At 37.7% G+C, this 27,629-nt stretch overlaps 1 protein-coding gene across 1 annotated transcript in view; it reads right to left on the reverse strand.

Annotated features, from left to right (window-relative positions):
• MRPL1 (mitochondrial ribosomal protein L1) overlaps nucleotides 1-27,629 on the reverse strand; it is a 97,334-nt gene that overhangs the window by 44,310 nt on the left and 25,395 nt on the right. Inside the window, exons 3-6 of the mRNA XM_025386242.1 lie at nucleotides 24,878-25,136; nucleotides 21,589-21,672; nucleotides 19,259-19,330; nucleotides 12,438-12,549 (exon numbers count right to left, since the gene is read on the reverse strand). Coding sequence (XP_025242027.1) covers nucleotides 12,438-12,549; nucleotides 19,259-19,330; nucleotides 21,589-21,672; nucleotides 24,878-25,136 — 527 coding nt within the window. The remainder of the gene's footprint in view (nucleotides 1-12,437; nucleotides 12,550-19,258; nucleotides 19,331-21,588; nucleotides 21,673-24,877; nucleotides 25,137-27,629) is intronic.

A 27,629-nucleotide genomic window follows, 5' to 3' on the forward strand; every position in this document is an offset into this window, starting at 1 on the left:
CATTTGGCTCAGAAGCACTACAGCTATAAGTGAAAGCAACTACCCATGGGCAATTTACAGTCTAATTGGGAGATAATGGATACACAAATGAATAATTACTAAAAAATACGAAGTTTGTTCAGTATCACAGTCTGATGTAACTGAGTACTAAAGAGTATGATAAAATTGTATACTAGTAAACAGTAAGATGCTAATGGTGGTACACAAAAAACAGATACCTGGTTAAACCATCTATATTTAAATTTCTTTACTTAAATATATTTTTTAAGTTTGTTTTCATAAGAACAGTGCCTTGTACATAATAAAAGCTCAAGAATTATTTAGTGACTGACCTAAATCTAAGCCCACAACACTGCGTGCCTTCCTGTCACTATGGGTGAACTGTCTATGCCCCTAACAAAGGCCGTTCCTCTTCATTTCTGTGCTCACCCCCCCACTTGTACTCACCCATAAAAGGACACTGCTCCTCCCTTCTTTCCTCTACATTGTCGATTTTTCCCTGCTTCCCTAGACAATCTTCATTAGCTTACAAACTTGCTATAAAATCTTCCTTTTCAAAATAAAATAAAGTCTCCTATGTTGCCTTCTAGTTACCACCCAACATTCCTCTTAATGTAAGTTCTCAAAAAAAAAGCCATCTCTATTTCCTCTCCTTCTATTTTCTCTTATACCTACTTCAGTAACCTTCACATTGGCAAATCCAGTAGTCATTTCTCAGTGTTCCTCTGACTTGACCTACTAGCAGCAGTTCACAGTGTAATCTGTCCTCTCCTACAGTATCTTGACTTGTCCTCTGAAACACGATTCTCACTGGCTATTTCATCTCATTTTAAGGGCTGAACCACCCACCCTCACTTACCTGCCTTCCAAAGGTTGAACTACCTGAGGGATCAGTCATGTTACTTCTCTTATCCTATCCATGCACACCTCCCTAACTGATCTCATGCAGACACGTGGCTTTAAATACCATCTAACAACTGATAATTTCTAAATTTTTATCTCCAGCCACAATCTCCCTTATGATTTCCAACCACCAACTTGATATCTCTACCTAGATGCAGGCAAATTATTAGTAAGGAGTAAACAGGACAAATGTCTCCTGGAAGAATAAACAAATAAAGGACTTCATAATTGTGAGCCTGATATCGTATTGATGATGTAACAGTAATAAAGAGAGAAAGAACTGGACTCAAGAAGAAAAGAGAAATAGTTCTGCATTAAAACATACTGAAGTGAAGGTCTGATGGAATATCAAAAAATACATACATTTGTATAGTTAGAAAAAAGGAACCAGAAAAAAGGTGATAGATTGAAGATGATATAGATTTTAGTTTTTAAGGTAGTTCCATCCTAAAACATAAATAAAAATTCCTTCCTTTGACCTTATATATTCTTTCTTCTTTGTCTAATTTGCATTTCTCCAATGACCAAAATGTTTAGTATTATTTCATCTGTTTAATGGCCAATTACATATATTCTTTTTTTTTTTTTTTTTGAGATGGAGTCTCACTCTGTCGCCCAGGCTGGAGTACAGTGGCGCGATCTCAGTTCCCTGCAACCTCTGCCTCCTGGGTTCAGGCAATTCTCCTGCCTCAGCCTCCCAAGTAGCTAGGATTACAGGTGTGCGCCACTGCATCCAGCTAATTTTTGTATTTTTAGTAGAAACAGGGTTTCACCATGTTGGCCAGGCTGGTCTTGAACTCCTGACCTCAGGTGATCCGCCTGCCTCAGCCTCCCAAAGTGTTGGGATTACAGGCATGAGCCATTGTGCTTGGCCACATATGTTCTTTTCTACAATACCTACTCAATTCTTTTGCCCCTTTTTAAAAAAATTAGGTTGACAGTCTTACTGAGTTATGAGTTCTTTATATATTATGGATACAGGTTCTTGGTCAGAGCTATGTGTGGCAAATATTTTCCCCTCATCTATCACTTGCCTTTTCATTTTCTTAGGGGTACCTATCCATGAGCAAAAATTTTTAATTTTGATTAAGTCCAAATTAGCAATTTTTTCTTCTATAGCTCATGCTTTTTGTGTCCTAAGAAATATTTACTTAATCCAACACCATGAAGATTTTCTCCTCGAAAATTTTCTTCTAGAATTTCATGACTTTATCTTTTACGTTTAGGTCTATGATTTATTTTGGGTTAATTTCTGTGTTTGATGTGAGGAAAGACTTATCCAGTTATTTCAGCAAAATTCATTGAAAAAATTATTCTTTTTCTACATAACCTTGACACCTTTGCTGAAAATCAGTTGACCATGTAAGTTTTGGTTCATTTCTGAACCTCAGTGTTTGAACTATATTCATTTATCCTTTATACCATACCACACTGTCTTGATTACTGTAGCTCTATGATAAAGTCTTACAACTCAAACTGTGTTCTTCCTTTTAAAAATCATTTTCTCTTTTAAATTTTTTTTTTTTTTTTTTGAGACAGAGTCTTACTCCATCATCCAGGCTACAGTGCAGTGGTGCGATCCCGGCTCACTGCAACTGCCACCTCCTGGGTTCAAGTGATTCGCCTGCCTCAACCTCCCAAGTAGCTGGGATTATAAGCATGTGTCACCACATTCAGCTAATTTTTGTATTTTTAGTAGAGATGGGGTTTCACCATGTTGGCCATGCTGTTCTCAAACTCCCAATCTCAAGTGATTCACTTGCCTCAGCCTCCCATACTGCTGGGATTACAAGTGTGAACCAGCACACCCGGACAATTTTTTTTTTTTTTTTAAGACACAGTCTTGCTTTGTCACAGGATGGACTGCAGTGGCATGATCTCAGCTCACTGTAGCCTCAATCTCCTGGGCTTGAGTAGTCCTCTCACCTCGGCCTCCCAAGTAGCTGGGACTGCAGGCACATGCTACCACACCCAGTTGATTTTTTTTTTTTTTTTTTTTTTAAGTAGAGATTTGGTCTTGCTATTTTGCCCAGGTTGGTCTTGAATTCCCGAACTCATGAAATCCTCCTGCCTCGACCTCCCAAAGTGCTGGGATTACAGGTGTGAGTGTGCCACAGTGCCCAGCCTAAAATCATTTTTTCCATTCTAGGTTCGCTGTATTTCCATTTAAACATGAGAATGAGGTTTTGTTTTGTTTTGTTTTGTTTTTTAAGCTTTCTGGGAGTGTGGCTGGGATTACATTCAATCTGTAGAAAAAATAAGCTTATCTTAATAATATGCTTTCAAATCCACCACTATGGTATATCCCTCTATTAACCTGCAGCAACATTTACCAGTTTTCTATGAAAGGTCTTACACAGCTTCTGTTAAATTTCCTCTTAAATATTTTTATTTCTTTATGCTCATGTAAATGGAACTGTTTTAGAAATTTCAGTTTGATTGTAGGTTGGTTACATATAGAAATACCGTTGATTTTCATGCATAGACCTTCTATCCTATAACCTCGTTAAATTCACTAACTAGAATTCACTTACTAAAATAGCTTAGTATCATCTGGGAATAAAAAAAGATTTATTTTTTCCTTTCCCTTATGTATGCCCTTTATTTCACTGACCTCCAGTACAATGTTGAACATAAGCACTGACAGCAGAGATCTTTGCCTTGTTCCTGATCTTAGGTAGAAAGCATTCCTTCTCAATGATCTCACCATTAAGAATGTTGCTTTTTCATAGATGTGCTGTGTCAAGTTGGGGAATTTCACTTACATTTCTAGTATTCTGAGAGTTATTATTGCCAAAATGTTTTCTTTCTTTTTTTTTTTTTTAGAAAGCGGGTCTCATTATGTTGCCCTGGCTAGAGTGCAGTGGCTACGCACAGGTACAATCATAATGCACTGCTACCCTGAACTCCTAGCCACAAGGGATCCTCCCATCTCAGTCTCTCAAGTGGCTGGAATGACAGGCATATGCCACTGTGCCCAGCTAATTTAGCCTTTAAAACTATAAATTTCCTTTTAAATACTGCTTCAGCTGCATCCCACAAGTTCTGACATGTTGAGTTTTCAGTATCATTCAGTTTAAGACAGTCTTTGATTTCTTTTTTGATCAATGAGTTATTTAGTAGTGGGCTTTTTCATTTTAATGTATTTGGAGATTTTTCATGGTTACTGATTTCTAATTTAACTCAGTTGCAATCAGAACACATATGTATGTGACTTCAATTCTTTTACATTCATAAATTTAAGACTTAATATACTAAGACTTGCCTTATAACTCAGCAAATGGTCTACCATGGTGAATGTTCAACACCAAACAACATTTGCTGTTGTTGGGTGTTTTATAGATATCAGCTAGGCTAAGATGACTAAGAGTGTTGTTCAAATCTTTTACATCCTTACTAATTTTCTGTGTATATGTTCTATCAGTTACTGAGAAGAATATTAAAATCTCCAACTGTACTTGATTAGTCTATTTCTCCTTTCAATTCTGTTAGGTTTTGCTTCATGTATTTTGAAGCTTTATTTTAAGATGAGTCATTATTATTATAGAATATCCGTATTTTTCTCTAATAATAATCGTAGTCTTAAAAGTCTATTTTGTCTGATATTAATATACAATCCAACTCTCTAATGCTTACTGTTTTTATGGTATATCTTTATCCACCATTTTACTTTCAGCCTATTTGTGTGTTTGAAATCTCTGCCTTTTGGAGTGTATGGTCCATTTCCAATTATCATAACTATTTATATGGCTGAATTTAGGTCTTTATTTTGATAAAAGTTTTCTATTTGTTTCATCTTATTTGTTCTTCTGTTCCTCCTTTACAGGTTTATTAAATAAAAAAATTTGGCATATCATTTTTATTCCCCTATTTATAGTTTTAAGCTATATTTATTTGTGTGAGTACGTTTTACTTGCTCTAGGGAGTACAATGTGCATACTTACCACAACCTACTTCCTATTAATACTGTTAATGCTTCATGTTAATACAAAATAAAGTTGCACCAGCTTATCTACCTCCTTGACTCCTTCGCCTTGTAGTACTATTGTCACACCCAAACCTGCTTTACTTCCTGTGCATTCATATTTAAAATAGTATTTACTAGGCTACTCAAGACCAAAATTAGGAAATCATTCTAGATTCCTCCCCCTCCCTTACCCCCTACATTTAATCAGTAACTCCTGTTAATTCTAATTCTTAATATCCAACAACATCCTTCCTCATCTGTCTTCACTGCCACCACCAGACTCTTTCCTTCTTCATCTTTTACCCGGATGACTGAAATCAACTCCTCCCTGGTCTCTGTTCTTAAAGTTTCACCATCCTCATATGGCTACCCTGCCATTTATACAGTTCCCACAATACTCATTCTGATAAGCAAATCTTACATCATTCTTCCGACCTAAAATTTTCAATGGCTCCTATTTGCAAAGAGGATAAAATCTAATCTCCATGGTATAGCACACAAAGCCCACTGTGACCTGGCCCACTGTCTATCACTGTCTGACCCCATTGACCACCAGTATCAGATAACATTTTATATATCAAATGATAGAAAGCTGCTTATGGCCGGGCGCAGTGGCTCAAGCCTGTAATCCCAGCACTTTGGGAGGCCGAGACGGGCGGATCACGAGGTCAGGAGATCGAGACCATCCTGGCCAACACGGTGAAACCCCGTCTCTACTAAAAATACAAAAAAAATTAGCCGGGCGAGGTGGCGGGCGCCTGTACTCCCAGCTACTCGGGAGGCTGAGGCAGGAGAATGGCGTGAACCCGGGAGGCGGCGCTTGCAGTGAGCTGAGATCCGGCCACTGCACTCCAGCCTGGGCAACAGAGCCAGACCCCGTCTCAAAAAAAAAAAAAAAAAAAAGCTGCTTATAATTTCCTGAACACAACTGGCTCTCTCATACTTTTGTATATGTAAAATGGCCATTTCCTCTGCCTGATTCATGTAAGGAAAGCAAATGCCTATTCATGCTTACCTCTCAACTGGAATCTTCTTTATATAATCTCATTCTACAAAGCAGTCCCTCATTCCTCTACATACTTCGTATATTTTCTACCAATAAACTTATTGCATTTTAGTGCAGCAGTTTGCTCTCATCTCTGTCCCCTCAGTATTTACCTTCTTAAAGACAGAAAACATCTTTTCACTTTATTTTTCAATCCTCAGTACTAAGTAGGCATGCCAATAATTATCTGCCTATTCAACAAATAAGTTATGAAGGTGATACATAAATACATGAAAAAGAATGGCTTCTCCTAAAGTAATTGTGGAGAATGAATAGTTATTTTAGGAATGATAGGGAGCTAATGATAATCATAATGGCCCACACATCGTATGTTATGTACCCAGCTTGTGTTTCATACATTATCACAAAAACAGTATGGGATGCATGTTATAATGAAACTCATTTTGTAGATGAATAAATAAAGGCACAAAATGTTAAAAAGTTTGTTCAAGGTCACAGTAAGTGACAAACTCAAGACAAAGAGAGATCTATGCTAACCGCTATTCTACTCTGCTTTTCAATACAGCCAAATGTTAAATCATCACTGCTATTTCTAGGGCTTTGCTATCCCTTACTGCTGTGTAACTGCCTTCCTCTTTCTCCACTTTCATTTTTCTCCGTGTTTTTAGGCTCTTCTATCTTCATTTTCTTTCTTCCTTTCACTTTCTTTTCCTTTAATTCTCTATTCAATTTCCATAATGAACATAATCTATACTATACAATCAAGTATTTCCTCCTAATATACTTTCTCTTTTCTTTTTTTTAATCAAGGAAAACAAAGTTAAGAAATAGTTAGAAAAGAGCTGAGTTAGGATTGCATATGTTACCTCCTGAAAGAAGTTTCAAGAAACTGAGAAAACTAAGAACAGACCTTTGAATATGGCAAAAGAAAAACCTGTGATAATTAAGAGCGCAATATTTTAGCTAAATTATGGAAGAAAAAGCTGTAAGGAATACTAATGCTTAGTAAGAAAATGAAGCCAATTTCTGAAGACCATTATTTGAAAAACTTAATATAAAACAACATAAAAAACTAAGATTGCAGCTAGAAAGGATAGTTGAATCAAATGAAGGTGCAGGGGTGAGGGGGGTTGTGATTTGCTTTTTGTTTGTTTAAAGAAATCTGAGCATAAGTGGCCAGGCACAGTGGCTCATGCCTGTAATCCCAGCACTTTAGGAGACCACAGCAGGCGGATCACTTGAGCTCATGAGTTCAAGACCAGCCTGGCCAAAATGGCAAAATCTCGTCTCTACTAAAAATACAAAAAAAAAAAAAAAAAAATTAGCCAGGTGTGGCGGTACATGCCTATAGTCCCAGCTACTCTGGTGGCTGAGGCAGGAGAATCACTTGAACCCAGGAGGCAGAGGTTGCAGTGAGCCAAGATCGTGCCTCTGCACTCCAGCCTGGGTGACACAGTAAGACTCTGTCTCAAAAAAAAAAAAAAGAAAAGAAAAGAAAAAAAAAAATCTGAGCATAAGTAACTGTTAAAAGTTAAACCAGTTTCTCTACTGCAGAAAACAAAACTGTTAGTTCTATGACCACAAGAACTTTGTCTGTCTTGTTCACTGCTATCACACCCAAGGCTTGGCACCTAGTAGATACTAACTACTATAAATACTATTATTCTAATAAAAAAAAATCTATAAATTGTATATAGTCCAAGCTGGGTGTGGTGGCTCACACATGTAATCCCAGCACTTTGGGAAGCTGAGGGAGGTGGATCATTTGAGGTCAGGAGTTCGAGACCAGCCTGGCCAACATGGTGAAACCCCATCTCTACTAAAAATACAAAAAAAATTACCTGGGCATGGTAGCGCATACCTGTAATCTCAGCTACTCGGGAGGCTGAGGCAGGAGAATTGTATGAACCCAGGAGGGGGAAGTTGCAGTGAGCCAAAATGCACCACTGTGCTCTAGCCTAGGTGACAGAGTGAAACTCTGTCTTAAAAAAAAAAAAAAAAAAAAAACATTTTATACTGTATTTTTAAATTACAGTTTAATCCTATATCTTCTACCAACTGAATGAGTGCTGTATTAAACATTCATTCATTCATTCAAATATTTGTAGAGTATGTACTATTTTCCAGGTACTATATTCTAGGCAATGGGAATGTAGCAATGGACAAAACAAAACCATCCTTGCTCTAATGAGAGGAACTGAACACACATCACACACACACACAAAGATGCTAAGAGTGATATGCCCTAAAATGAATATAAAAGCATAATAATGACATTTAGTGATAATAGGAAGTGGGAGTAATATTTTATATAGGATGGTCATGCAAGGTCTCTCTGTTTAGATGATGTTCAAATGAGAAAGTGAGCAAGGCAAGTAACCAAACAGTACTACTACAGACCCATGCAACAGTAAATCCAAAGACCTGAGGAGGGAGAGCACTAAGTGTATATGAGAAGATCAAGGAGGCCACCATGGCTGGAGTAAAGGAAGCAAAGGAAAGCATAACAGAACCAGCTGCAATAGATCCATAATTCATCTATAACAATTGTAACAGTACCTAATCATTAATGGAGTATTTCATACATGGATAATTTTTAAACTAATATGTGAAGGGGTAGAAATTTAGAAAAAAATCAAATTCATTACCTTGCAAAAATTCTCTGTTTTGGTATTTTCCCTTATATAACCAAAACTTCTGATTGTTCCAATAATGCAAACAAAACCCTGAAGTACAAGGTATTATTCTACAAGTTAAAAATACTACACATTACAAGAACTTTAATATCCATGAGTCTCATGTATGATACAACACCGACTTCCTTACAGAAAGCAGTGTCCTGCTCAGAAGATGTGAATATCTTTTGGACAAGTCTGCTGAGACATCCTTTGGACAAGACATCGAATGGAGCACTAGTGTTCAATTCTAAGAGTTACAAGTTAAGAGGAATGCAAACAAGTGTAATTCTGATTTTCTAATCATGTCCCTTTCTCTCTTACCTGACAATAACTTAGTACAGTATAAAAGAATTTAACTGCTCCCATATATGCCACAGTACCTATCACAGGTTAAGTCAAGACTTTTTTTTGGCTGGGCACAGTGGCTCACGCTGTAATCCCAGCACTTTGGGAGGCCAAGCACTTTAGGAGGCTAAGGCAGGCAGATTACCTGAGGTCAGGAGTTCAGGACCAGCCTGGCCAACATGTCTCTACTAAAAATACAAAAATTAGCTGGGCATGGTGGCAAGTGCCTGTAATCGCAGCTACTTGGGAGGTTGAGGCAGAATCACTTGAACCCAGGAGGCGGAGGTTACAGTTAGCCAAGACTGCGCCCCTACACTCCAGCCTGGCCAACAGAGGGAAACTCTGTCTCAAAAAAAAAAAAAAAAGATATTTTTCACACTAGTGTTTTTGGTTTCTAAATGCTAATTTATAAATAAGAATAGAAATAAAAAAGTTTCAATTAATAAAACATATCTATATTAGAGATGAAAGAATTACAGAGGGTTCTTATATTGGGGAGGAAGCCAGACGATGAGCAAAATAAAACCAAATTTCTTAGAAGGAATTTTAAAAAACAGGTTTTAATTTTTTTAAATAAAACAAAAAAGAAATATTGAGAAAACAAGTCTTAAAAAAAAATTTTATACTCTATTTTTTAATGTGCGTTTGAAAAATAAAGAACTTGCCTACAGTTATGTAAGCACTTAAAATAAAATGAATAAAACTGCAGCATTAAGCAAGCTGCATGTACACACGCCCACTCCCATTAGTAAAACTGGAAATGGGAAACTAATGAGCTCAGCTGCAGGAGCTTGTTTTTTAATTTTCTCCACTTGCTCAAAATGTAATTTCTATTTTACACTGAAGACTTTTGTTGGATATAGGGGGAATCAAATGTTCTTAAACAAGAATCTGAATGAGCTTTGAAAATGCATAATAGAAGCTTCATTTGTTCTAATGCACATCTCATGTATTCTGTTTAACATTTTTGACAGGTTGATCATTCGTCTTCATGTTTAAAGAACACAAATGTTTTACCAGTGCCATTAAACAGATCATGTTGGGGTGAAAAGAAGGTGTCAGAGAAGGGAAAAGGTCCATCTCTTCTCTCAAGGTGCCTAAGCAAATGGGAGGGGAAAAACATATTTAGGTACTTGACCATGATATGTGAAGTTGTAATTCATTATGAAAGGAGAAATAAGGTAAAGCTCACTATTAGACATTTTATTAGGAAAGTTATTATTTGGAATAAAGAAATAAGTTATTTGAAAACTAAAAAAGGTTCCAAATATTGAGATGACTATGGGAAAAAAAAAACAAAAAACCCTCAAGGCTTAAAAAAAAAGAAGTTAAAAGGGTTATACAGAGAATGGATAAAGTAGCAAAGGTGACAAAATTAATGTCTCTTAAAAATCAGTTCATCATGCAAAGCAAGGAGCTAGATATCTAGAATACAAATATATTAGTATTCATTTTTGGTTTTGACTATATTTAGTACTGTTTGTTTTGCTCTGATTTGAGCTTGAATTTAATTAAACATAAAAAATTTATGAGAAATATTTTCATCAAATTCAACTGCAATTCTGGTTTAATTTTTAAAATATGTTCAGTTTTAGGTCTTACTTAAGAAAGAATATAAACTGGATTCCATGATAACAAATACTGCTGTAAGGGAAATCGCTAATAAAAAGTGCCAGACACCAGTTCAAAATCTAATAAATATTTATGACTTAATGCATGCTATCAAAAATAATCAATCAAAACTCTAACACAACAAAAGAACTAGAAAGTCCATTTGAATTTAATTTACAGGTCATGATCTAGAATTCAGACAAGTTGTTAGTGGCTAGGATATATAAACATTTTAGCAGGATTTTTTTAGCTCAACTAGTTAAAATTTGGAGACAAACCTACTAACACAATTTTAAAATATTTGTTCTGTTTACACTACAAATTTTTATTTGAAATAATAATATACCAGACATCCAGCACTACCTAAAACAAACTGTGTCAGCAAGTGAACTTGTTTTTCCTCTCAAATGCACTCTATTTCCATTAATGATGGCACTTATTAGGAGAGGTCTCTAGTCTTAAAAAACCTCAGTATCATTCGACTCTTCCTTTTCTCCCCCTCAACCTGTCCATTCCTAATTAATTGCTAAGTCCTAATATCCTTGACGTTTATACACTTCACTCCAGTCTTGTTATGAAGACCTTAGCTTCAACATTACACTTATTAGTCTCTTGCCATTGCACCCAAACTGGTTTCCCTGTCTCTCATTTCAATTATCTTAAAACCTCTTGCCAGATTAAAGCTCTAAAGAACAGATTATGTCACTCCCATCTCAAAAACTTCTAAGGTAGTCCTGCTGAATATAGAATGCAGATGTTCATGCTCATTAGCCCATCATTCAAAGTTCTTCTCAATACGGCATCAATCTACCTTTCCAACATCATATCCCATCATTCTCTTCTATGTCAATGTAAGGGCACCATTCCCCACAGTCAAAGAGAGCTAATTAATATTTCTTGTACCTGGCCTATGATTTCTGACTTAGTGTTTATGATTAATTCACTCCTTCTTCTTAAAATAATATTCTCCTCAATCAATTCATCCAATTACTGTTACTTTATGTTTAAATGTTACCTCTTTTATGATGCCTTCCCTGATTCCCCACCTACGTGTAAACTCCACCTCCACTGAACATCCCTAGCACTTTTTAAATTTATTATATAATACCTTACACTTTATAACATAGCTTCTTATTTAGTGATCTTAACTTTCTTATTCAATTTCTTAAGGAGAAAATATCCATAAGCAGAAAACTTCTTTTTTTTTTTTTTTTTTGAGACAGAGTCTGGCTCTGTCACCCAGGCTGGAGTGCAGTGGCCGCATCTCAGCTCACTGCAAGCTCCGCCTCCCGGGTTCCCGCCATTCTCCTGCCTCAGCCTCCCGAGTAGCTGGGACTACAGGCGCCCGTCACCTCGCCCGGCTAGTTTTTTGTATTTTTAGTAGAGACGGGGTTTCACCGTGTTAGCCAGGATGGTCTCGATCTCCTGACCTCGTGATCCACCCGTCTCGGCCTCCCAAAGTGCTGGGATTACAGGCTTGAGCCACCGCGCCCGGCCGCAGAAAACTTCTTAAGAGAAATTACCTCGAGAGCCATGCATATGGTCAACATTCATACATACGTTTAACACTTTTAAATAAATGGGCATACATATTATATTGATAAACAGGGATGAAAGCCAATAAAACAGTATGATGATAATATACTGAGTGGATAATACATTTCACTAATTGGGAGCTAGACTTTGATCTAAATTTTAAAAACTGGTATTATAAAGTAACTAGGTTTTCAAATCATATTAGATTACCAGTATTAATGCCAAAGCAGGAAAAAAAAAAAAAATCAAACCCATAGGTTCTTGTAACTCAAAGTCAAATACCAGGACATACTATTTATTCCACATATATATGAACAATTTTGTTTCCTAACTAAGCAAAGTTCACAAGAAAGTTGTCGACAGGATATTGAAATAATAGGTATTCTCTTACTTCGAGAAACCCTTGGAAATCTTTTACCCAGCTTCTTCCTTAATCGATTAAGTTCAGGCATTATTTCTGGAACAGCTACATAAAAGTCTACAACAATTTCATCATCCCAAATCTGAAAATAAAAAAAAAAGAAAGGTGACCTCAGATGAGATGAAAAGCTTTATCGTTCTGAAAAAGTACAACGTAGTCATTTCCTTTATAATTCAGAAAACAGACATTAAGCACAATTATTTTCTTCAAACACAAGGATCATACAAATACACCTGCCAATTATAAAAACCATCAGAAGCAAAACATTTTCCTTTACTTTAAAAACAGTCACATCCATTAAAAAAAAAAAATTAATGGTTTCTTCCTTTGGGTTGTGTTAGGCAAAAGTGTCACAAGTTAAAACACAGCAATGAATGTGTGCATGGCTCACAGAATCCCACAAAGTTAAATTCATATATTTATTAAAACTGAAGAAACCTACAAAAGCTGAAAATTTTGCAACAGATCACATGTAAAATTAATAACCATTAACTGCCAAACTCACTAGCAACCACTAGCTTCCTAAATTTAGAGCATCAGAGAACTGAATTTATAATTATTTTCACAAAGAACTGAAACTAAAAATTTCCTTACCACCAATAACTAAGAATAAAAGAAGAGGGGGTGATCAAAGACGAGTTCATTTATAGTTTATTATCCATACTCTATATCCATTCTCAGAACAAAGGAATTAATATTCAATTTTTAGAAAACATTTTTATTAATTCAGGCAAGTGCCTAAAATAACCATTATACTAGTACAATATACTCCACTTAAACTCCACTTAATATACTTCACTTAAATATACAATATACTCCACTTAAACTCCACACCTGTAATCCCAGCACTTTGGGAGGTCAAGGCAGGCAAATCAATTGAGCTCAGGAGTTTGAAATTAGCCTGGGCAATAAGGCGAAACCCCGTCTCTACAAAAAATACAAAAATTAGCCGGGCGTGGTAGCACACATCTGTAGTCCCAGGTAACCGGAAGCTGAGGTGAGAGGATAGCTTGAAGCCAGGAAGGCAGAGGTTGCAGTAAGCCAAGATCGTGCCACTGCCTGAGCAAGAAATATTTTATCAATGATTCTCTTTGTATGAAATCTTACCACAATATGCCATTCAAAGCCTTGATTTAGGGGTACACAGTGAATTAAAAACTTGAATTCTGACAAAATTAAGCAATGACTATGGAATTTTATCCTTCTGTTACTATTCTTTGTACAAATTTTTAGTCCTTAATTAACATACTCTCCTCTCCTTAACAGTAACTTACATTAAATGGGCACTTCTCATGTGCCAAGCATTCTGCTAAACGTTTAATATAATTTAGAACATCCAGTCTTCACCACAACCCTTAAGACAGGTACCAATATTGACCACACATTCCAGATTAAAAAAACTGAGGGCTCAGGGGAGGATGAGTCAGTCTGTATACACCTAAGAGGCAGAGCTAGAACTGAAATACAGGCAGTGTGGGTCCAGAACCAGGGCTCTCATCACTGGAAATAGGAAAGCAGAGGTAATTTCTAAATGTCAAAGAACTGTATGTGAGATTTCTATTCCAAGACTTTCCAATCCTAATTCTATGACATGTTCCTTTAAATTAAAATTATGTTTGGAAGTTATGCTGTAAGTAAGATTATATCTTGGAATATTAAAAAATGGTGGCTGGAAATCATGCTCTTAGAGACGAGTAAAAATATGAATTACTTTAAAATCACTCAGAACCAGGCATATCTGTGATGTTTCAAAATAAAGTAAAATAAATTTAATAAATGAATGTATTATCTAAGAAATTACTATGTGGCACGGTGGCTCACACCTGTAATCCCAGCACTTCGGGAGGCTGAGGCAGGTTGGATCGCCTGAGGTCAGGAGTTCGAGACCAGTGAGCCAAGACTGCGCCATTGCACTCCAGCCTGGGCAACAAGAGTGAAACTCCATCTCAAAAAGAAAAAAGAAAAGAAAAGAAAACAAATGACTATGTATATTTATCCTACTTGGCATTTTACAGAGCTAAGTAAAATGATACTTTAAAAACACAGCAATGTATAAAAAATTGCAGCCATAGTATTATTTACAAAACTGTATTAAATTTACTTCATAACCTGAATACCTTCTAAAAATAACATGGACTAGCTTTAAAAAGTCACCATGGGGTAACTTGCAAACTTATTCTATGATGCCGTACACAGGTGGCATGCTCTCTCTATTAACAGACCCTCTACTGGCCCTAAAGAGAAATTCTGTACCTGTTAATATTTTCTATACTACAGAATTTTAAAATGTCTTTGTCTTCCTTATTTGGGTTACTTTAAAAAATGTGTTTCATTTACTGAACTTACAGCTTCATCACTTTCTGCTCCATTACCATTTCTTTCTTGAGAAGTAACTCCTTGCTTAACATTTAAGAACCAAAGGCCAGGTGTGGTGGCTTGGCTGGGAGCAGTGGCTCACGCCTATAATCCCAACACTTTGGGAGGCTGAGGTGGGCAGATCAGTTGAGGCCAGGAGTTCAAGACCAGCCTGGCCAATGTGGCAAAACTCGGTCTCTACTAAAAATACAAACATTAGCTGGGCATGGTGGCAGGCACCTGTAATCTCAGCTACTAGGGAGGCTGAGGCAGGAGAATCACTTGAACTCAGGAGGCAGAGGTTGCAGTGAGCCAAGATCACCCCACTGCACTCCAGCCTGGGTGATGAAACGACACTCTGTCTCAAAAAAAAAAAAAAGAAAAAAAAAGAACCAGAGGAGTGGCTATGACAGTTCTACAAGGTAACTTTTGTGGTTGCAAGAAGAAAATAGAAAGCTGTATACAAACTCAAGATTAGTTCTCTGATTCTAGACACCCAGCTCTATTCTCAAATTCCCAAACATTTGTGATGATTATTTTTTAATAATTAAAAAAGTTTTAATAATTTTTTAATTAAAATTAATAATACATCAGAAAGAACTGGGTACCACAGACTTTGGCTTAGAACCTGTATTAAAGCATACTCTTCCTACTTTCCACTAGTTCTGCAACCAAAAATCACTCTGAAGACCCTCTTTAAAAATCCAGAATCCTCACCAAATTTAGAGTACTTTTAGGGGAGGAAAAAAAAAACTATGAGCACTGCTGTATATCTCAAAGGATGTGTCCAGTTAAAAGTTCCCCAAATGAAAATTTGAATATGGGACAAAGGATAAATTTTCAAGTCACTATTTCCTATCTACTTCCTCCTCCCCAGAAAAAATTCCATAACATATAGGAATGCTTCTGATTTTTGCACATTGATTTTGTATCCTGAGACTGCTGAAGTTGCTTATCAGCTTAAGGAGATTCCGGGCTGAGACGATGGGGTTTTCTAAATACACAATCATGTCATCTGCAAACAGGGACAATTTAACTTCCTCTTCTCCTAACTGAATACCCTTTATTTCTTTATCCTGCCTGATTGCCCTGGCCAGAACTTCTGCCCTGGCCAGAACACCATGTTGAATAGGAGTGGTGAAAGAGGGCATCCCTGTCTTGTGCCAGTTTTCAAAGGGAATGCTTCCAGGTTTTGCCCATTCAGTATGATATTGGCTGTAGGTTTGTCATAAATAGCTCTTATTATTTTGAGATACATCCCATGAATACCTAGTTTATTGAGAGATTTTAGCATGAAGCGCTGTTGAATTTTGTCAAAAGGCCTTTTCTGCATCTATTGAGATAATCATGTGGTTTTTGTCTTTGGTTCTCTTTATATGCTGGATTACGTTTATTGATTTGCGTATGTTGAACCAGCCTTGCATCCCAGGGATGAAGCCCACTTGATCATGGTGGATAAGCTTTTTGATGTGCTGCTGGATTCGGTTTGCCAGTATTTTATTGGATTTTTGCATCGATGTTCATCAGGGATATTGGTCTAAAGTTCTCTTTTTTTGTTGTGTCTCTGCCAGGCTTTGGTATCAGGATGATGCTGGCCTCATAAAATGAGTTAAGGAGGATTCCCTCTTTTTCTATTGATCAGAATTGTTTCAGAAGGAATGGTACCAGCTCCTTTGTACCTCTGGCAGAATTCGGCTGTGAATTCGTCTGGTCCTGGACTCTTTGGTTGACAGGCTATTAATTATTGCCTCAATTTCATAGCCTATTATTGGTCTATTCAGGGATTCAATTTCTTCCTGGTTTAGTCTTGGGAGGGTGTGTCTAGGAATTTATCCATTTCTTCCAGATTTTCTAGTTTATTTGTGTAGAGGTGTTTATAGTATTCTCTGATGGTAGTCTGTATTTCTGTGGGATTGGTGGCGATATCCTCTTTATCATTTTTTATTGTGTCTATTTGATTCTTCTCTCTTTTCTTCTTTATTAGTCTTGCTAGAGGTCTATCAATTTTGTTTATTTTTTCAAAAAACCAGTTCCTGGATTCACTGATTTTTTTGAAGGGTTTTTTGTGTCTCCATCTCCTTCAGTTCTGCTCTGATCTTAGTTATTTCTTGCCGTCTGCTAGCTTTCGAATGTGTTTTGCTCTTGCTTCTCTAGTTCTTTTAATTATGATGTTAGGGTGTCAATTTTAGATCTGTCCTGCTTTCTCTTGTGGGCATTTAGTGCTATAAATTTCCCTCTACACACTGCTTTAAATGTGTCCCAGAGATTCTGGTATGTTGTGTCTTTGTTGTCATAGGTTTCGAAGAACATCTTTATTTCTGCCTTCATTTCGTTAGGTACCCAGTAGTCATTCAGGAGCAGGTTGTTCAGTTTCCATGTAGTTGAGCGGTTTTGAGTGAGTATCTCAATCCTGAGTTCTAGTTTGATTGCACTGTGGTCTGAGAGACAGTTTGTTATAATTTCTGTTCTTGTACATTTGCTAAGGAGTGCTTTACTTCCAACTATGTGGTCAATTTTGGAATAAGTGTGATGTGGTGCTGAGAAGAATATATATTCTGTTGATTTGGGGTGGAGAGTTCTGTAGATGTCTATTAGGTCCACTTGCTGCAGAGCTGAGTTCAACTCCTGGATATTCTTGCTAACTTTCTGTCTCATTGATCTGTCTAATGTTAACAGTGGGTTGTTAAAGTCTCCCATTATTATTGTATGGGAGTCTAAGTCTCTTTGTAGGTCTCTAAGGACTTGCTTTATGAACCTGGGTGCTCCTATATTGGGTGCATATATATTTAGGATAGTTGGCTCTTCTTGTTGAATTGATAGGGTGGGGAACATCACACACCAGGGCCTGTCGTGGGGTTGGGGGAGGAGGGAGGGATAGCATCAGGAGATATACTTAATGTAAACGACGAGTTAATGGGTGCAGCACACCAACATGGCACATATATACATACGTAACAAACCTGAATGTTGTGCACATGTACCCTAGAACTTAAAGTATAATAACAAAAAAAAAAAAATCCATAACATAAATGATTTTATTTAGAGGAGAAACTTTCAGAGAGAACACTAAGAAAAATCTTTTGTATTTTCAGAAATAACTCCATGCCTCTTCTTCCTACCTCTTAAAAAGGAAAAAAAAAAGTCCTTGGTTTCAAAGCGGCTCCCCAAGCTCCATTATTTTCTTATTTATTTATTTGTTTATTTATTTTATTTATTAATTTTTTGGAGACAGAGTCTCATTCTGTTGCCTAGGCTGGAGTGTAGGCGCAATCTCAGCTCACTACAAACTCCTCAAGAGATTCTCATGCCTCAGCCTCCCAAGTAGCTGGGATTACAGGCATGTGCCACCACGCCTGGCTAATTTTTGTATTTTTAGGAGAGGTGGGGATTCACCGTGTTGGCCAGGATGGTCCCAAACTCCTGGCCTCAAGTGATCTGCCCACCTCAGCCTCCCAAAGTGCTGAGATTACAGGCATGAGCCACGGCACCTAGCAAAGCTGTGTTACTTTTTAAAGGCAGGCTATATAATCATTTGTTGCTACCATACTGAGCCTATGCCACTCTGAAAGGATTAGGAGCTAAAAATTAACAGGAACCAAAAGCACCAACATTATAGAGGGCAGATACCATACTTTATGATCTACTAAGTGAATTACACCTTCACTCCAAAAAAAAAACACAAATATTTGATCTTCAAAACATGAACAGAGGTGTCCATGGGTATCAATGAAATCCACGCAACCTTTTGGATTTCATTTTAAACCTTACATTCAAAACCAGAGTCACATTGCCCTTTCCTATCTATCCACAAAACTCTCGTAGACAAAAAAGAAGCAAGCAAAAAATAGTATTAATAATAATCATCATCATCATCACAATAATGTAAGTCAAATATAATCAATATTAGAATATCTGAGGTTGGGTGTGGTGGCTCACACCTGTAATCCCAGTACTTTGGGAGGCCAAGGAAGGAGGATTTCTTGATGACAAGAGTTCAAGACCAGCCTGGGCAACAAGCAAGAACCCCATCTCTACCAAAAAATTAGCCGAGTGTAGTGGCATGCACCTTTAGTCCCAGCTACTCAGAAGGCTGAAGCAGGAGGACTGCTTGAGCTCAGGAGCTCAGGAGTTCAAGGCTGCAGTGAGCCATAATTGCACCACCATATTCTAGTCTGGGCAACAGAGAGAGACCTTGTCTCAAACACACACACACACACACACAGACACACATACACACACAAAATAAGACTGTCTGGATCATTTTCTCCTAGCTTCATTTTGAAACTGAAAAAGGCTGGACATTTTTTTCCTGCTCTTATAAAGACCTACTATTTATTGTAACATATGAGACTAGTGTTCTACATATAATAAATCAAAGAATGGCAAAGATAAGAGAATCATCTCTATACCTAATGAACATGAAAACAACACTGTACCTTCTGTATCAGACTAGTGCCTCCTGCAAATGCAGCTCCATTTTCTTCTGCTATTTTGACCTCTGATGCATTCTACCAAAACACACAGTTTGAACATCAGTCATTAATTTTAAATACGTTCAGTCTGCTTTGAAGTATGTTGTATCATAGTTCAAAGTACAAATTGTTTTTAATTGTACAAATTTAATTTAATTTGTACTTTAATTGTACTTTTGTTTTTAATTGAAAATGTGGGCCGGGCGCGGTGGCTCAAGCCTGTAATCCCAGCACTTTGGGAGGCCGAGACAGGCGGATCACGAGGTCAGGAGATCGAGACCATCCTGGCTAACATGGTGAAACCCCGTCTCTACTAAAAAATACAAAAAACTAGCCAGGCGAGGTGGCGGGCGCCTGTAGTCCCAGCTACTCGGGAGGCTGAGGCAGGAGAATGGCGTAAACCCAGGAGGCGGAGCTTGCAGTGAGCTGAGATCCGGCCACTGCACTCCAGCCTGGGCAACAGAGGGAGACTCCGTCTCAAAAAAAAAAAGAAAAAAAAGAAAACGTGGCTGGATCACACTGGTAATCCCAGAAGTTTGGGAGACTGAGGTGGGTAGCTCCCCTGAGGTCAGGAGTTCAAGACTAGCCTGGCCAACATGGCAAAACTCTGTCTCTACTAAAAATACAAAAATTGGCCAGACATGGTGGCACACACCTGTAGTCCCAGCTACTCAGGAGGCTGAGGCAGGAGAATCCTTGGACCCAGGATGGGGAGGATGTAGTGAGCCAAGATTGCACCACTGCACTCCAGCCTCAGTGGCAGAGTGAGACTCCATCTCAAAAAAAAAAAAAAGAAAAAGAAAAGAAAATGCAAACCAGGTGCAGTGAGTCACACCTGTAATCCCAACACTTTGGCAGGCTGAGTCAAGAGGATCGCTTGAAGCCAGGAGTTCCAGACCAGCCTGAGCAACAAAGTGAGACCCCCATCTCTACAAAAAAAACCTTAAAAATTAGCCCGCCATGGTGGGCGTGGTGGCTCATGCCCATAATCTCAACACTTTGAGGCCAAGGCAGGCGGATCGCCTAAGGACAGGAGTTGGAGACCAGCCTGACCAATATGGAGAAATACTGTCTGTACTAAAAATACAAAATTAGCCAGGTGTGGTGGTATATGCCTGTAATCACAGCTACTCGGGAGGCTGAGGCAAGAGAGTCGCTTGAACCCGGGAGGCAGAGGTTGCGGTAAGCCGAGATTGTGCCATTGCACTCCAGCCTGGGCAACAAGAGCAAGACTCCATCTCAAAAAAGAAAAAACATTAGCCTGCCATATAGTGGCTAGCACCTGTAGTTCCAGCTACTCAGTAGGCTAAGGCAGGCAGGAGAATTGCTTGAGCCCAGGAGTCTGAGGCTATAGTGAGTATGACTGCACCACTGTACTCCAGTCTGGACAACAGACCAAGACCCTGTCTCAAAAAAGAACTGAATGCATCACTTTTCAATTAAAAGAATCAGGGATATTACATTCAGAACAATTATAGTTTGTGGATGATTAAAAAAGAAATTCATAAACACATTAGAAACAAATATTTATAAATACAGGACAGTTTTATAAAGACTAGATACTTTCGGCTAGGAGTGCAGTGGCTCACGCCTGTAATCTCAGCACTTTGGGAGGCCAAGGCGGGCGGATCACGAGCTCAGGAGATCAAGACCATCCTGGCTAACACGGTGAAACCACTTCTGTACTAAAAATACAAAAAAAATTAGCCAGGTGTGGTGGCAGGCGCCTGTAGTCCCAGCTACTCGGGAAGCTGAGGCAGGACAATGGCATGAACCTGGGAGGTGGAGCTTGCAGTAAGCCGAGATTGCGCCACTGCACTCCAGGCTGGGCGACTGAGCAAGATTCCGTCTCAAAAAAAAAAGACTAGATTCTTTTAAAAGTTGTGGTTTCTAAGGCACCACAGCACTAAATGGTTCCACTGATTTAAAATCATCTTATTGTTATTTGGGGAGGGAAGTTTGAACATAAAGCAGGAGTTAGTAGGATAAATTGATAAATTCCACTCTTTTCTTCAGTTTCTTGTAAGAAACATAATGTAGCATTCTGGTAATGATGAAACTAATGTTCTAATCTAGCTCTTTCTCAAGCTAATAACATAACCTCAAACAAATCATCTAACTGTTTTGAGCTCCAAAAGGGGAAAATAGGACTAGGTGAATGTTAGGATGTTCTCTAACTCCATTTATTCAGGGTGCTAATCATTGGTTAATAATTAAGTGATCTCTAAATAATAATAATTAAGTGACCTCTAAAAAAAATTAAATGATATAAATAGTTGATGGAAGTTACTTACCTCTGTAAATACAGCAACTTTATTGATTTCCGAAGCAAATGGGTATGGCAAACTAAGAACACTGGTAAATGGCGCCACGTTTTTCTAAACACGCAACAAGGAAAAATAATTATGTAAAGTTAATCTTTTCTGTCTCTCACATACTCTATATAAAACAAGAACGGACATGTTTTGTTTTCAGTGTTCTGATTCTATTCTATGTTCTTCCATTAATTCAGAACTATTCATTGATTACTATTCATGAATTACTATTCATCGATTACAATTTAAAGCACAAGAGATTATGTTTCTTTTTCAAGAAACTTTTTCAAGATTATATTTTTTTGAGAATAAAAAACTAAAATCTTTTTCCAGCTTCATAATCCCATGCCACTTGGCTTCTATCTCTACATCATTCATCACAGTCTCTCAAATATTATGAAATGTGTTTGCATAACATCTTCCCCAGCACTAGTACAATGCTTTCCATCTGATGAATAATAAATGTTTGCTACCTTCAATTAAATTTGTTTTAAACCCATGTAATCTTCTGACACCATCAGGGAGACATGAATACAGCTATACATGCTGAACAATAGACAATATCCAGCTGATCTGCCCAGTAGGTCACCCCCAATTGCCATCACTGGCTTGAAACTATCAGGAATTGTAAACCCTAAACCCAAGACAAAATGTCAAGCCTAAAGGGATCTTCTGAGTTGACTCTATTTTTGAAATAACCTAGACCATCACCACTTTCAGATTTATTTAGAAAGTCAATTGGAAAATCCTAAATAAACAATGGCATGCATTTGAGGCACGCTAATATAGGTGGAGATTTTACAGGACCTCTAAACTAATCTGTCCAGTCATTTTGACCAGAAACTATAGAGGCCTGAGGCCTAGATCTCTTAGGGAGACTTTACAGAGAAACAAGTTCTAGGCCCTCCAAAGTTTTGTTGCAGCCTTAAGGTTTGGAAGAAAAGGTGGTTGTTCCCGTAATAAAACTGATTGAAAGATCAATATTTTTAGAAAAACCTTATTTTGAGTAGAAACATCCTCCTGGGGATTTCTTTGCAGACAAGGAGGAACAAACTCTTTCTTTCTTTTTTTTTTTTTGAGTCGGAGTCTTGCTCTCTCACCTAGGCTGGAGTGCAGTGGCGTGATCTCAGCTCACTGCAAGCTCCGCCTCCCAGGTTCACGCCATTCTCCTGGCTCAGCCTCCCGAGTAGCTGGGACTATAGGCACCCGCCACCACGCCTGGCTAATTTTTTTTTTTGTATTTTTAGTAGAGATGGGGTTTCACTGTGTTAGGCAGGATGGTCTCGATCTCCTGACCTGATGATCTGCCCGCCTCAGCCTTTCAAAGTGCTAGGATTACAGGTGTGAGCCACTGCACTGGCCTGGAGGGACAAATTCTTAAGTATACTTTATATCAGTCATACAGCTTAGTTTTATGGACTGGCATTCCTTTGCCATTAACATGTCACAACTGGTTTCAGCAAATTTCTCAATGGTAAGCAGTCGCAATAATAGCATCCCCTGTGGAATACTGGCTTGTTGTATAAGCACTCTATGAAGAACAAAAAAAAAAAAAAAAGCCTTAGGAAGGCAATAGTATCTTTTCAATGTCACTAGTTTACAAGCAGCTTCCATGTATGAAATGAAGCCTGTGGTGCTACAAAACATCATTTTGAACTACACTAATGGTTGACTGAGAAAGTGATCATCTTGAACAGTACAAAATTTTCAAAATAAAAGAACAGTAACACTCTGATACAAAATAAAAAATTGTAACATGGCTATTATAAACTGTTTCTAATAAATGAGAACAAAGAAATGAGACAGGCCTTGCTTCAAATCTTACCTTTGCCCCCTATTCTATGACCTTTGGCAAGTTATTTCACTTTCTATGCCTCAACTTCCTCTTACGAGATTATTATAGAATTAAATGAGAAAACACATGCAAAACATTTAGCATTGTATCTGGTATACAGAAAATTTTTCAGTAAAAGTTGACTATTATTATTAAGCACATACTAAGTCCTTTACAGGTATTATCTCGTTTAATCCTTGACCTTTTATTCCCTTTCAGAAAGAGATGAAAAAACTGAGATTTGAAGAGGTTAAGCATTAAACCCAAAGTCACGAAGTAAAGAAACCCAAACTCAAAAAGCAATGAAGCAGGTTTCCGGTCTGTACTGCAGGTGGACTCCAGAGCCTGTGCTCTTAAGACTGCGTTGTATTGCCTCCTCCTAGGTGCTCTAGCATTGCTGTTGTTGAGCTTGTTAAATTACATTTAAAAACTTACACATTCTAGTTTGTCAAAAAAAGAGACATCTTTAGAATAAAAATTAAAATCATTTCTAAAAAAATTAGAACTCTTAAGCAAGAAGCTTATAAAATTTAGGGATTTAGGGCTATATAATAGATCTTAATATTAAGCTAATGTCTTTCCTGCTTCTAATTTAGAGTTTTACAACCAATAGTACTCTGTTGAATTTCAGTATATAAACAAATAAAGCAGAGAAGCTTCGGTTGAAGCAAGAGTGAGGAGCTTGGAATCCCACCTATGAAAACTTAAGTCTCAAACCAGGACCCCAAGGAACACATCTGAAGGACACTGAGCTAATTCAGAGCCCTCATTTACAGAGAAGAAACATGTCACCTAGACAGTTTAAGTCACTTTTCAAAGTTACAGTGATACCTCAATTAATTTTAACACTACTTTTGTTGAAATTTATACTAGTGACTCTTAGGGGAAACAGGAAATCTATGTTAACTCTCTAGAGTGTTTTCAACAAATTTTATATTTGGAAAATTTTTAAATGAACAAACATATTTTTCATGCTAAAGTACAGAAAGAGCATGAAGTTTTCGAAAAATTATGAGAGGCAGTAATTTTTAAAATTAAGAGGCCAGGCACAGTAGCTCATGCATGTAATCCCAGCACTTTGGGAAGCCAAGGAGGGCAGAGTGCTTGAGCCGAAGAGTTCAAAACCAGCTTGGGCAAAATGGGGAAATCTCATCTCTACTAAAAGTACAAAAATTAGCTGGGCATGGTAGAACACACCTGTAGTCCCAGCTACTCAGGAAGCTGAGGTGGCAGGATCACCTGAGCCCGGGAGGTGGAGTCTGCAGTAAGCTGAGATCATACCACCACACTCCAGCCTGGGCAACACAGCAAGACACTGTCTCAAAAATAATAATAACAATAAAATAAAATAAGATAAAATAAAATAAAATAAAGAAACACCAATTCATAGAGCCACTGTTCACAAGTAAACTTATTTCCATAGACTCTACATACCTTCCTTCCCTGTGTCATATCCAGTGTCAAATCAAGATAAACACTTTGCTTTGGACCAGTAAAGTCAAGAACTTGAAATTTCTTAAGTAAGTGAACAGCTTTCTCCACATCATATATCTGCCTCGGGTATAACCGTTTTAAATAGACATCATCCTCAGGTTCGCCTTCCATATAGGGATATGCTTTTATTTTTTCTATTTCATCTTTTTTCTCATCTGGTGTTTTTTCTCTAGCAACATTTTTTGTTTTCTTTGCAGACCTTAAAAGAAAATAAAGTTGAGTTAGGTCAATATACATTCTAAGAGACTTTTTTTTTAAAAAGCCAATGAACATGAGAGAAAAAAAGGATGAATTATATTTTAATTCAAAAGCATAGATTGCTTTACAGTTTTTCTAATTCAACAAACATGAAGTGAACTTTTCTAATGTCTGAAGTTAAGAATAAGTTGAATTATGGCACTGACGCTGCTCTCCAGAAACTTACAGAAGAGTAGAGCAGAAAGACATACTAACAGGTCATTTCAATATTATGTAGTGATACAAGAGCATCATCAGAGCCTGACAGAAAAGACATTCAATCCAGCCTAGGAGGCTAGGGAAAAGTTATAGAGGAAATGACCCCAAAGTCAATTCTTAATGGATAAGGAAGTGTCAGCAACCCAAAGAAGTGAAAACATATGACACAAAATCTAGTACACAAATGCTCTTAGCAGCATTATTCATAACAGCCAAAAAGCAGAAACAACCCAAATATCTATCAACTGATGAATGGATACATAAAATGTGATATGTCCATATAACAGAACATTAATCAGCAATTAATAAAAGAATGAAATACTGATCAATGCTACAACATGCATGAACCCTAAAAACATTAAGCTAAGTGAAAGAAGCCAGTCACAAAAGCCCACATATTATTCCATTTACACCAAATATCAAGAATGGGCAAACCTAAGAGACTGAAAAGTAGATGTGGTGATTGTCTAGTGCTAGAAGAGGAGGTTAGGGCACAAGAAGTGAATGCTCACGGGCATGGGGTTTTTTGGGAGAGCAATGAAAATGCTCTAAAACTGATTACAGTGATGGCTGCACAACTGTAAGCGTACTAAAAACCAATGAACTGCACGCTTTAAATTGGTGAACTGTATGATATGTAATTATATTATAGCTTAATAAAGCTGTTATTTAAAAAATAAGAGTCAGGTAAAGAAACAACATAATAAAAAGTACTGAGGCATAAAATAAAATAGTGTAAGAAGGAAGCTATTATAAGTTCTACATGACTAGAGCAGGGTTGGCAAACTTTTTCTGTAAAGGACAAAGAGTAAACGTTTTAGCTTTGTAAGCCATATGTTCTCTGCTGCAATGACTCAACGCTGCCACTGTAGTGCAAATATAGTCGGTAAACAAGACTGGCTCACTCGCCAAAGTTTGCTGACTTCTGAACTAAAACGGTAAAAGAGAAGGCAGGCAAGAGTGGAAGATGAGATTAGAAAAGACAGCATAGGGGGCATCCTCTAGAGGTAATAAGAAGTCACTAAATAGGAGTGACATCTGTATTTTAGGCAGAGTATTCCGGCTGCAACATAAGAGATAGATCTGAAGGAAGTAGGATTGAAAACAATTGAGAGTCTGTTCCCTCCCTTTCTTTTCAGAGATATGAGAACCTGAACCAGAGTAGCAACAGTAATAAGACTGGAAAAGATGGCAGATTAGAGAATAATTGTCAAGCTAAATACTGGGCCAAGCACGAGGGCTCACGCCTGTAATTCCAGCACCTTGGGAGGCCAAGGAAGGAGGACTGTTTGAGGCCAGGAGTTCAACACCAGCCTGGGCAATATAGCAAGACCCTGCCTCTACCAAACTAAAAAAACTAGCTGGGCATGGTGGTACACACCTGTGGTCCCAGCTACTTAGGAGGCTGATTTGGAAGGATCACTTGGGCTCAGAAGTCTGAGACTGCAGTGAGCTATGATTATGCCAGTGCATTCCAGCTAGGTAACAAAGTGAGACCCTGTCTCAAAAAAATAAATAAATAAATATTGAAGATGGGAAAAGCAGAAAACGAAGACTCCAAAATACTTCCTAGGTATCTGGCTTGGGTGACTAGGCATAGAATAGAATCATTAACTAAGATCATAAATAAAGAAGGCAAAACAGGTTTCTGGTGAAGGAGGTAGTCACAGAGATTAGTTCAGTTTGGGGGATACAAAGTTTGAGTATGGGGTCAATTATATCATTGGTCCCAATTCTTTTTTTTTTTTTTTTTTTTTAAATTTATTTATTATTATTATACTGTAAGTTGTAGGGTACATGTGCATAACGTGCAGGTTTGTTACATATGTATACTTGTGCTTACCTCCTTTCCATTCAAGCCCCTTGCTAAATGACTTTGTTGTTCCTCCCACTAAAGAGGAGGAGTATATTTCCCAGCCCCTTTATTTGGCCATGTGACTGTTTTTGGCTGACAGAATAAAGCAAAGATGACAGTTTCCCTGCTCTATGCTTAGGCCAAAAGAAGTTTCACATGTTTCTACTTTCATGTTTGCATTTCTGCCATTTTCATTAGAAGAACATGCCTAGGCTAGCTCAAAGGTAGGAGGATGAGAAACATGTGTAACAGAGCTGCCTCCACAGAGCCCCAGGCTACATTAGACAATTCTCAGCTGACCTGCAAACTTACAGATGCACTGCAAGTCCAGCCAAGGTCATCAGAGACATCCATCAAACCCAGCCTATGTCAGCTGACCCA

This window comes from Theropithecus gelada, chromosome 5 (assembly GCF_003255815.1).
Source record: "Theropithecus gelada isolate Dixy chromosome 5, Tgel_1.0, whole genome shotgun sequence".
NCBI classification, from domain to species: Eukaryota; Metazoa; Chordata; class Mammalia; order Primates; family Cercopithecidae; genus Theropithecus; species Theropithecus gelada.